Source organism: Herpailurus yagouaroundi, unplaced genomic scaffold, assembly GCF_014898765.1.
Source record: "Herpailurus yagouaroundi ecotype Mexico unplaced genomic scaffold, PumYag 29, whole genome shotgun sequence".
NCBI lineage: Eukaryota > Metazoa > Chordata > Mammalia > Carnivora > Felidae > Herpailurus > Herpailurus yagouaroundi.
This window is the reverse complement of record NW_024412377.1, coordinates 60,732,373-60,744,513: the sequence shown is the minus strand read 5'-3', so window position 1 is coordinate 60,744,513 and position 12,141 is coordinate 60,732,373. Positions and strand designations below refer to the sequence as shown.

Below are 12,141 nucleotides of genomic sequence, written 5' to 3'. Positions count from 1 at the left end.
CCATTGGATATTCTTTCCTGCCTTTTCAAAGGCTAGTTGGCCATATATTTGTGGGTCCATTTCTGGGTTCTCTATTCTGTTCCATTGATCTGTGTGTCTGTTTTTGTGCCAATACCATACTGTCTTGATGATTACAGCTTTGTAATACCTCTTGAAGTCTGGAATTGTCTGGAACTTTCTAATACATTTTGAAGTGCGGAATTTTCCTAGTTCTGTACAAATTTTAGGATTGTTTTTTCTAGCTCAGTGAAGAATGCTGGTTTTATTTTGATAGGGGTTGCACTGAATATGTAGACTGCTTTGGGTAATATTGACATTTTAACAATATTTGTTCTTCCAATTCATGAGCATGGAATTTTTCCATTTTTTTGTGTCTTCAATCTGTTTCATGAGCTTTCTATAGTTTTCATTGTATAGGTTCTCACCTCTTTGGTTAGGTTTATTCTTAGGTATTTTATGGGTTTTGGTGTAATTGTAAATGGAATTGATTCCTTGATTTTTCTTTCTGCTGATTCATTATTCGTGTATAGAAATGCAACCAATTTCTGCACATTGATTTTATAACCCTGCAACTTTGCGGTATTCATGGATGAGTTCTAGCAGTTTTTTGGTGGAATCTTTTGGGTTTTCCATATAGAGTATCATCTTGTCTGCTAAGAGTGAAAGTTTGACTTCTTCCTTGCCAATTTGGATGCCTTTTGTTTCTTTGTGTTGTCTGATTGCTAAGCCTAAGACTTCCAATACTGTGTTGAATAACAGTGGCAAGAGTGGACATCTCTGTGGTGTTCCTGACCTTAGGGGGAAAGGTCTCAGTTTTTCCCCATTGAGGATGATATTAGTGGTGGGTCTTTTGTATGTGGCTTTTATGACCTTGGGGTATGATCCTTCTATCCTTCCTTTCTTGAGGGTTTTTATCAAGAAAGGATGCTGTATTTTGTCGAATGCTTTCTCTACATCTATTGAGAGGATCATATGGTTCTTATTCTTTCTTTTATTAATGTGATGTATCACATTGATCGTTTTGCAGATATTGAACCAACCCTGCATCCCAGGTATAAATCCCGCTTGTTTGTGGTAAATAATTCTTTCAGTGTATTGTTGGATCCAGTTGGCTAGTATCTTGTTGAGAATTTTTGCGTCCATGTTTGTCAGGGAAATTGGTCTGAAGTTCTCCTTTTTAGTGGGGTCTTTGTTTGGTTTGGAATCAAGGTAATGCTGGCCTCGTAGAATGAGTTTGGAAGTTTTCCTTCCATTTCTATATTTTGGAACAGTTTCAAAAGAATAGGTGTTAACTCTTCCTTAAATGTTTGGTAGAATTCCCCTGGAAAGCCATCTGGCCCTGGACTCTTGTTTTTTGGGAGATTTCTGATTACTAATTCAATTTCTTTACTGGTTATGGGTCTGTTCAAATTTTCTATTTCTTCCTCTTTCAGTTTTAGTAGTTTATGTTTCTAGGAATTTGTCCATTTCTTCTAGATTGCCCAATTTATTGGCATATAATTGCTCAGAATATTCTCTTATTATCGCTTGTATTTCTGCAGTGTTGGTTATAATCTGTCCTCTTTCATTTTGTGTGTGCCTTTCTTCTTAAAGGACACCAGTCCTATGTGATCAGGACCCCACCCTGTGACCTCATTTAATCTTAATTACCTCTTTTAAGGTGTTACCTCCAAGTACAGTTACATTGGGGGTTAGGGCTCCAAGAAATAAATTGGGGGAAGTGGCATAGTTCAGTCCACAACAGGGGGTGACAGTGCTGAGAGATTTGACCTAGAGAGTGTTCCTTTAGCACTTCTTGGAATCTTCAGTCACAGTCTTGGCTCTGTGACCTTGGGAAGTGATTCAACCTCTCCCCACCCTCTCCTATCCTGGGAACAGTGAGCGTGGGTAACTTACAGCTAAGATTGGACTGAAGGTAGGGATCCTCAGAAAGCCCCAGCAAATAAATAACCCTCAAGGGATTATGGCAATTATTATTTTTTACATGATTCCTGTTGAGTGTGGAATGACAGGCTGCTGTTTCTGGGCTTGCAATGATGCATGGGCAGGGTTAACCAGCACAAGGATGCCAGTGCGTCCTGTGGCCCAGCGTGTCTCCTGTTGTCTCAGGCTCCGAATGACAGCTGGTTCCAAGCTGATGTTTGCAGATAGTGAGCAGCAAGCCTGGGCTTGGCTCTGCCTGCCAAGCAAAGATGTTTGAATGATGCCACCCAAACTGGTCCAGGGTTAATCAAAAGATTACGGAAAGAAAATTAGGGCAGGCTAACCCCGGCCTTCCAGACACAAGCATCAGAATCACATCTCTCTCCCTGACTCCTGCCCAGTTCTCTGCCTCTGCTTCCAACCCACCTCCTTCCAGCAAGAAGTGGAAATTGGCCAGACTGGCATTAGAACAGGAAGGCTTACAGGGTGGTGCTATTTTGTTTTGTTTTGTTTTGTTTTTTTCCTTCCTGTGCTTGTAGTGTGAGCTGTCTGTCCAGGTCTCCCATAGTTTCTGTTGTTTGCCTGGAAAAGTTGGCCCCCAATTTTGGTTTGCAGTATAGACGGGGGACTAGGGTGTCAGGGGAATTGTCCAGAATTGTGTTGCTTCAGTCAGAACAGAAGTCTTAACACCTTGATTTATGAAAGAAATCTTGACCAAACTGGGAAGGCATCAGCTTTGTCTTCATTGCTTTCCTATCCCGGATCTGAGTTTTAGAAATGGAGGGCATGAAATGAGGGGGGCAAAGCCGGAACTTGGAGACAGACAGCCTGACTTCCACTTACAGCTCTGTCCCATGCTGGGTGTATGACCCAGAGCCTGGCCTTCCCTTTCTGGGGCTCCAAATTTCTCATCTGTAAATGGGCCTAACTGGAGCTCCCGCCTTCACACATTCTGGTGCGTGCACAGTGCTTAGAGCGGTGTCAGGCCCAGAGCGGGAGCCGTGATGGGAATTTTGATTATTGGTATCGAATCTTAAAACTTTAAAACTGGATGGGAACTTCAAAGTCAGAAACTCCCTCATTTTAGAGATGAAGAAACTGAGGCCCAGAGAAGATAGCCACCTGTTCAGTGAGCAAATGTGAAGATTTGAATTTGAACTCAGGCTTGGCTCCAAAGCTGTTATTCACTGTAGGTCCAAGAACATGGACTGGACATATGGTGGCTTTAACCAGAGACAACCAGGGTTGGCTTTGTGTTCATGGCCTTCCTGCCCTGACCCCAACAGGTGGCAGGCTTTCTTCTGCTTCCAGACTGGGGATCTGTGAGGAATACAGGGAGGGCAGACACTGGTGGTGGTAAACACCTTCCCTCACATCTTTTCCTGGCCTCCCTTCTATCCAGCTGGTCTGGGGAGCCTGTGTTATCTCATCTCTGCTTCCTTTCCTCTCCCCAACCCTCTGCCCTTCCATGGGGTCCTCAGAGCCTGGGTCCTCCTCCCTGCCCTCCTGGTTGTGGTGCAGATAGACACTGAGGGGACACTGGTCAGCTGTGGTGGACAGGCAGTGTGGGCCTGCTGCCGAGGGGCCAATCTCACAGAGCACATGAGAACTGGGATGGAGGGGAGTCAAAGCCTTGGATTTGGTCTGGATTGCACTGATCCAACATGTCATCAAGGTCATTCTGATTGATCGCATCTGTCACACTCCAGCACAGAATTCAGAACAGCAAGATGAGACCAGGCCTCCAAAAGGAACTCCAGCTACATGGCCCGATGCTGTTGGGCAGGGAAAGCTTTCAGTCACTGTGTATTCAACATGCATTGGACACTCAAAAAATGGAAGCCAAGCCCAACACATGAGCCTTTGTAGGGCTCATGTCCTCATGGGGCTTGGGTAGGAAACACATAAACCACTAAATGAAAAGGATCATTTCAGCTATTGACAAGTTTTTGATTACGGAAGTTGTAATCGAGAGTGATGGGGTCAGGGTGAGGGGGTGGCTTTGGAGGAGCAGCACATCCGGAAAAGAGCTGGAAGAGGACTTGACGCGTAGCTCGCTCCTTTCAGCAATGCCTCCTTTCTCCTGGCTACCAGTGCAAGGTCTCATAACACGAGAAGAAGACAGGGCAGAACCTGGCCTCTACCAGGCAGCTGCTATGTGCTAGGTACTGTGTGTGTCACATGTGCCATCTCGTTCAGTCTTCTGGTAGCATCGTGTGCTAGGAATTACTGGCCCCACTTTCCAGAGGAGGACATAGACTCAAAATGGGAAATACCTCATCCGAGGCTATCCTGTGAGGCAGTGGCAGGATTTGAACCCAGGGCTGGCTGGCTCCAGAGCCATTCTTTGGCTTTCCCTGCATCTTGCTGCCTTCTTTCCTGGCTACATCACATGACCACCTCCACACTTGGGAATCAACAGCTCTCAAGGATTCTGTGCCTGGAAGATTCTGTAACCCTGTGAGGACTGGGGAAGGTGAAGGTCACACTGGCATGGTAAGTGACCTCCAGGTCTCCAAAGACCAGTTAAGACCTGACTTGATCCACTCCACCCTTGTCTTACTATCATAGCCCACAGTGTCCCTCCCCGCTGCCAGAGGGGCCCATTTCTAGCTACTTTTAATTTGGAACAAACTAGCCACTCCCCCGTGGTCCTGAAATTAATAGGATGTCTGTGCAGCAGTGCCAGGTAAGCAGCCCTGAACAAATTATTCCTGCCTACTGTCAGGGTTATCTGGAAGAGAGGCCTGGTGGCCCTAAAGAGGAACAGCCTGGGCTGGCGGGGGGAGGCCCCACCTTCCTCTGCTATGGGACTTAGGGAACCCCAGAGAGCACATGGCCAGCCAAATGGGTGAGGGAGTGATGGGCATGGCGTAAGGGGGCAAGGATGAGAAGACAGGCAGGCTTATTCCCCACACTGGCAGGGACTGACTGTGACTGAAGGGGCAGGCATGGACCAGAACCCCCAGCAACTGAACTCTCTGCCTATGACAAGGCACAAACAGCACTCAGAGGTTCCTGGAAGGAACCCGGGAGTAGAGCTGTCCTAACATGACCCAGTGCTGGCCTGTACTGCCAGGACAGGAGCTAGCTGTGACCTGGGATGGTGGGGACTCTCTCCTGCCCCAGCAAAGGGAAGTGCACACAAGCTGAGCTTCTCATGGGACAGGTGGTATCCTCCTTTTCACAGAGGGCTCTGTAACATCTCACAGGCCCCAAGGTTCCCAGGGTCAGGGCCGTTGCTTTCCCAGAGAATTCTAGTAAACGGTGAGTCTCTTAATTCCAGAGTGTCTGGTGCCTAAAACCCTGTGTATTTCCACACTGACATGACCACTCCTCACACTTGCATGCGAGGAGCGTGGTGGAGAGGGTCCCTCATGGACTTGGAGCCCATTCAACATGGGTGCCCTGGCCCCAGTGTAACTGCCTGAGAGGTGACAGTGATGCTGGAAGAGTGTGTATGTAGATGTCTTGCTGACCTTGGCCTGCAGAGTGTTCTCTTCTCCATAAAGCTTATTTCTTAACCCAGGCCATGCCACATTAAGGAATTTGTCACAAGCCTTTGGAAGACGGGTGGCTTCCTTAAAAGGCCCCAGCTGGTATGACAGTCCTTGGCAAACCCCTCTACAAAGTTGGTGGGAAGGTGGGGGCACTCTTTGCCAGTGATAGATCCCCTCTGGGGTGTCTTCTCCAGCTCCGTGGCATGGAGCACCTGGTCTTGGCCCCAGGGGGACCTGGGTTTCAACGCCAACCCTGCCACTTACTTCCAGCTAGGCCATCTGGCTTAATTAAAGGTCAATTTCCTTATGTGCTAAAATGGTGATTGCAATACCTATTCCGAGGGTCAGCACTGGGGCAGAAAAGAGAGGTGCCTAGGGCCCAAAGGTTAAGGAGGGACTCACCCTCAGCTCCCTGCAAGTTCAGGGTCACCATTTGCCTGCCATCTGCATCGTCCTCACTGAATTAGAAAACAACCTTGTGCTGTTGCTACTGTTATTATCTCCAATTAAAAGTGAGGAACCTTGGCTTAGGGAGGCTGTGTACCTCACCCAAGCTCACACAGCTGGTAGATGACAGAGCTGGGACTCAAGCTGGGCCTGCCTGAAGGCAGAGCCAAGTTCAAGGTTAGTTTCTTGAGGGGAAGAGGCAAGAGGAACAGTATGTCTCTGACAGGTCCGAAGCACAGAGAGAAGCAACTGACTGCGTGGGAGGGGGGAGTCGGGGCTCCGGGGCATTGTCCTTGAGATAAATCATACAAGGTCAGCCCTCCCACCCCCTCCCCACCCTGCAGCCGTGCGGGTGGCCTGGACAACTAGAAGCTCTCCTGGATTGGATTCTTCCCTCCTGCTGGCTTTGGCTTCACCATCTGTGCCTGGGGTGACGGATGAGTTCCCAAAGTACAGAAGGAGATAGGCTTTTAAACCTCCCCAACCAGAGTGGAGCCTGAACAACTTCCGTTCCCACCCGTGGCTTAACTAGGCATTCAAGCCGGGTGTCTGCTCAAAGAGCAGGGGAGGGCCCGGCTCTGGGAGTCATGCTATTAACATCTAATCTAATAAGCTAATCGGGTGTGGGAAATGTCTCAAAGGTCAGTCTTAGCACAATCACTAGGTGGGGCCTTAGGAAAGCAAGTTCTGGAGAGGGGAATCGAATGTTCTAGAGAGGCCACTCTGAGAGTCTGTGCCAGCGCTGAAGAAACAAGCAGTTAGTGAGATGGAGTCCCTGCCCTGAGGTGCTCACAGTCTTGAGTATCAGCTAATAACTGCAGTCACATCAACAAACATTTCCTGAGTGCTTAATATGCAGAGAGCTTTATATACACAATCTTGTTTAATCCTATAAGGAGGACATTGTGATTCCATTTTATAGATTAGGTAGCTGAGGCCAGAGAGGTGAAGGACCCTGGAGGAGACTTCCTTGCCAGTGTGCGGGGGGGGGTCGGGGGGGACCCAAGGATGCCCCAGTCTGGCAACCAATTGTCCTTTCCTCTGCATAATTGGTTTACAAACTTTTTTTTTAAAGCAAGAGAAACTCGTTCTTTAAATTTCAAAGAAATTCAGTATGTGAAACAAATCAAAGTAGAGCTGAAGGGGCAGGGATGGGTGTGCCAGGTCTTCCCCTGCACAGCCTCCCCTCGTGGGGACAATTAAATGCCATTCCTGAGATACCGAGAAAGCTCAGGCATGGTTCTGAATGATTTGTCTGGCTGGAGGCTCACCTTCTGGCCACAGATTCAGGTCCTGCAGCTGGACAGAGTACAGAGAGCCTTTACTGAGCGCCTCTGGGACAGGAGCTTGAACGGTGCATTCTAGAAAGCTCCCACTCTAAAATCTTCTGGGGACCCTCAACAGTGTCTGTGCCCTGAGTTGCTGCTTCGTCCATTTAACGCTATTGGTGAAGCAGTCACTGCGGGCCAGGCACATGACAAGTAGCTCTGGACACTGGGTCCTCTGTGATCCCTGCCCTCAGAGGGCTGAAGTCCAGCAGGGAAGACAGCCTTTAGCCAACATGTTTTTAAAAGGAACGGGGATCGCAGATTGTGATCAGAGCTATAAAGGAAAAGCTCAAGGTCAAGGAGATGTGTGAGCAAGAGGACCTGATCAGTTCATCTCTGAAAAGGGCACCTGTGAAAAGTCTGGGCCACCTTTAGCTTAGACCAGTGGGAAAGGGGTACTAAAATCAGGGGCAGGTGGCTGTGATCCAGGAATGGAAGGACAGGGAGGGATGGTCATGGGCTCTCCCTGTTCTCCAGGTATTTCCAAGGCAGGTAAGAAATAACGAGTTGCCCCCACGACCAGCAGCAGGTACCGGGTCCTACCTATCGAATCTTTACATTCCTCAGTTCTTCTTCTTCTTTTTTTAATTTTATCTATTTATTTCGAGAGAGAGAGAGAGAGCGAGAGAGCAGGGGAGGGGCAGACAGAGAAGGAGGAAAAGAATCCCAAGCAGGCTCTGCATGGAGCCCGATGCAGGGCTGGACCTGAGCCGAAATCAAGAGCCGGACACTTAAGTGACTGAGCCACGCAGGCACCTCTACATTCCTCAGTTCTGGAAGGGAGAAAGAAAAATCCTCCTAAGCGTTGGATTATTGTGAAGTGAGGGCTCAGTGCAGTGAGTAAGGAGTAAGGGAAATCACAAACCCAGCAGTCATTAAACTAATGTCATGTGTCCACCAGGGTCTAATCTAGTCACCCAGGGCTGGCCTATGCGTAAGAAAGACCTCTCTTTGCTCTCCCTGCTCCAGTCCTGGCTCTGCTCCCACGGTCATTTATTTAACAAATATTTAGCAAACACCTGGGTTGGGCAGAACAGCAGTTTCCCAGCGCGTGCCTGGCACAGAGCCAGGGCTGTGTAAACAGTCGGTGCTCGCTGCAGACTGCAGAAACACAATCCTGCCCTGGTACCCTCTGGAGGCCGCCTCCCTGAGCCCTGGCTATAGGAAACTCAGTAAGGAGGCGGGTCGGAGAAAGGCCAGGTGGCCACTAGGTCCCCAGTGTGGGTCCCGTGGAGCCCTTTCTGTGTCCCACAGATCTTAGTCTCTGGGATTCTGAGGGGAGGGAGGGGGCCATGCTGCCTGGTTTCTCTGCAGAGGCCGGCACTCCATGCCACTCTCTGCTAGTGCCAACCTGCTTCTACCTGCCTGGTTCTGCCCTCCTCATCTCAGCTGAGGTCTGTGCATTCAGCCTGTGCTCCCACAGCATGCACATTGCTGGATGGAGGACTTGTGTCATCTTCTCTGTGTGTCCAGTGTCCAGCAATTAGCGTGGCACAGGGTAGGTGCTCAGTCAATAAATGTTAAGCGATGATTGTAGGCAAATATGCAGAAGACAGTATCTTCCTGCTCACTTATTCAAATTCAAATAGCCATCTATCCACTTTCTCTCTCTCTCTCCCTCTCCCTCCCACCCCCCACACTTTTGCAGGTGCTCTCTCCCTTATTGACTCACTTTCTCACACTGACCCTTATTGCTGTGATCTCTCTCTCCCTCTGGTGCTGCCTGGAGTGCAGACTCACCTGTGGTCAGCCACATTAAAGGCCCTTTGACCCTGGTCCTGCAGAAGGCATGGCCTGGGTCACCCTCTCCAGACCCACGTCCATCTCAGTCCCTGACGGGCTCCCTCCCGTCTGCTCATTGCAATGCCATCTGCAGAGGGATCCCGTGTCTCGGCTTCCCTGGATCCTTTCGACAGGGCTGGGAGGTAAACAGATGGCAGGTAATGGACTCATTTTGCAGATGAGGAAACTGAGGCTCAGAGAGGCTGCGGCTTGCATGGGGAGTAAAGCCAGAGTTGAGACCTAGGTTTCCTGAGTCCAGGTCAAAGCTCTTTTTGCTAAACCTCTGGGAATCAGAGGCTGCCCCTCATCCCTTGTACCCTGAGATCCTGGAATCCATGACGTGGGGAGAAAATCCCATTTGTCTGCAAGGATTGAATTTCGGTGAGGACTCTGTGCCATCCTCTAAGCCTGGCTCTCTCCTCCTCACCTCCGTCCATCCTACAGGGGCCCTAGTAAATCTGCCCACAGCCTGACCCTCAGCATTGGGCCGTCGGTCTCCCTGAGGGTCCTGGGGGGCAGCACCCTCTTTCAGAAGTGTAGTGGGGACAGAGCAGGGGTGCCGATGGGCGAAAGGAGACAGGCAAACCTCACCACGTCCCTCCCTCCCACACCCGCCTGCCCAGAGCACCTGCCCCAGGTCATCAGAGCTGGCCACAGGCAGCCTTTATCTTCTCTTCTTGTCATTTAAAACAAATCCTTCAAGGGTTTGGGTCCCTCCCTCCTTCCCTGAATACCCTCCCTGCTGCTTCCGATGCATCTCCCCCAAAGACTCTTTCCTCCTGAAAGAGGGCATGAATATTTAAATACTTTTTTTCAGCCAGTGAAACCACGTCATGCTGCTGCTCTCTCTTTAAATGTTATCTCCAGAAAGTTTGCCAGAGTCTCTCTGAGCGCCTCGCCTTCCCTGGCACAGTGTAATAGGGGGCTCCAGAGATAGGAACGGCCCTGAGAAGTCAGCCTTCCCTCCTCAGCCTCTGGGGCTGACTTGTGTACACACGGTCCCAGGGCCCCTTCACAACTACCCTTTCTGGGCCGCCTAGGGAGTGGAACCTGCCAACCCCCTGCCGCTCCAGTTCTTGGAGAAGTAGAGAAGGCAGACATTGACGTAGGCAGGGTCCGCAGAGGGACAGGGGTCCCGGAAAGCAGAATGATGAACAAAGCCCCAGAAACGCAGGACCCTGGGACTCAGTGAGAGAAAGCTCTTGGCACACCAGACCCAGAGCTGATGGGAATCCGAATCCTGTGTTCACCAGGGCATGGTGGATCCCACTCCTGCTGCCATCTCCTGCTGGCCTCCTCAAACGTCTCTGTTCTGCAAAATTACTCCCAGCCCACCGCATCAAATCTCTCCTTTATCAACAAGACACAACGCTCCCTGGATAACTTCTTGAAACTCTAGTCACGCTAAGCAGCTTCCAGTGCTCTGGGAAGGGCTCTGTCCCTCTGCTCGCCTGTAACCAATCAGTCACACACCACCAAATCCATTTCCAAAGTTCCAGGCAATTACGGCCGGCTGAGCTCCCTGGCACGGTGCCTGCCTGCTTAGAGCCGGAGCCCGGGTTGCCAGCGACCCCGAATCCCAGCCACCCATTTCCCCCCACCCTCCTCTGAGACCCCGGCACACCAGAACGGCCACAGTCGCCACACCAAGGCACTTGCCACTTTGGCCAGCCAGGCCACATTAAGACACAAGACGAGGGTCAAGGCCAGGCTCCCTACCTTTGCTGAGGGTCCCAGTGATGAGCTTAAAGATGGTCTGGGCAAATTTCACGAACCCAAGCTTGCATCTTTTGGAACAGCCGCTCATGGTGGCAGAGGGAAGGTAGGCTCTGCTGTGAGCGCCCAGAAGGGAAGGCACCCACCTTGTGCGATCCTGGAACTTGGAGCCCGCCTAGGCAACCCCTGAGAGCCGGATGTACCCCAGAAGCTCTGGGAACAGAACAGCTGCCTCTGCAGTGAGTCTGGCTTCTGCATCCAGAAAGCCTGCAGGGCACGATGTTTGCTCCCTTCCTCCCTCCCTCCCTCCACCCCCTCCTGCTGTCCACTCAAGTCCTCACCAGGCGAGGACCTCGGGATGCCAAGGCTGGGAGCGGGACACACTGCCAGGGCACAGGGTGCTCCGAAGGCACCAAGGAGGAGTGAGGCTGAGCGGAGCAGGGAGGGAGGAGCTGGAGCTCTCCCAGGCTTTGCTGTCTTTCTTACATGGCAGTGGTAATGTAGCAATTAATACTCGAGTCAGAAGGGAGGGGACAGCTACGCAAAAACACTCCGCTCAGCAGCTCCTGCTTGCTCTCCCGCTCTTTCCTTCCTGGTTAATCTAATAGATCAATTCTCCCTGCCTTGATCGGGATGTGGGTGAACTCCCCACAGAGCCGAAAGCCGCGGCTCGGCACTCAGTGGAAAGTTTACAGGCAGCCAGCAGCCGAGCAGCCTGGTTTGCATCATGAAGTCGGGCTGAGCCGGAGCCCCGGCGAGCTGCCCTGTGAGGTTCCTTGGGCACCTGCAGCAGGGGTGGCTGCCTCCATGACTTGGAAGGCCAATGCCTCGACTGCCTCCGGCTCGAGGCGCACTGCCCCCCCCCTCCCCCGCCCCGTCTCAAAGTCGGCTGCGTGGCAAGAGTCTGTGCTCTCATTAGGATAGGAGTGCAATTAGGACTTGCCGGGATGATGAGAGTGTTCCTCAGAAATGCCACGGGGGAATTTGATTTGATTACAGTAAAATACTCTTAGAAGTAAAACTGCAAGGTGATATGCAAATATCAAGTCCAGGGTGCAAATACGTTTAATAAAAAGTCTGGTTGCTGTTCAGTCCCACAGACTGTACAGGTCAGAAGGGACCTCGCAGGACGTCTCATCCCACCCCCACCACCCCCACCCCATCCCCCCGCACAGGGCCTGAACCTCTCCCATGACGTTCATATTTTACTTTCCTTGGTGATTCAAAAGGTCCTCCTGGGCCATCAGCATGGGCACTGTCTGTGCATGGTGGCCACATGAACAGCAGGTATGAAATCTACTTTCAGCTGAACTACGCTATGCCCTGGGAAAGTCTTTCTCTTCCTCTCTTGTCTCCCTGTTATCTGCTTCGCTGGGATGTTGGAGAAGAGCAGATTGCTTAAGGGCCGGAGGATGGACTGACTGCCAGTTGACAAAATGCCAGAT

The 12,141-nt window shown here is 50.7% G+C and overlaps 1 protein-coding gene across 1 annotated transcript in view; it reads right to left on the bottom strand.

Annotated features, from left to right (window-relative positions):
- KCNIP1 (potassium voltage-gated channel interacting protein 1) overlaps positions 1–10,979 on the bottom strand; it is a 346,247-nt gene extending 335,268 nt beyond the window's left edge. Inside the window, exon 1 of the mRNA XM_040444665.1 lies at positions 10,700–10,979. Within this exon, the coding sequence (XP_040300599.1) occupies positions 10,700–10,787 (88 nt within the window). The 5' untranslated portion in view covers positions 10,788–10,979. The remainder of the gene's footprint in view (positions 1–10,699) is intronic.
- Between the last annotated feature and the right edge of the window lie 1,162 nt (positions 10,980–12,141).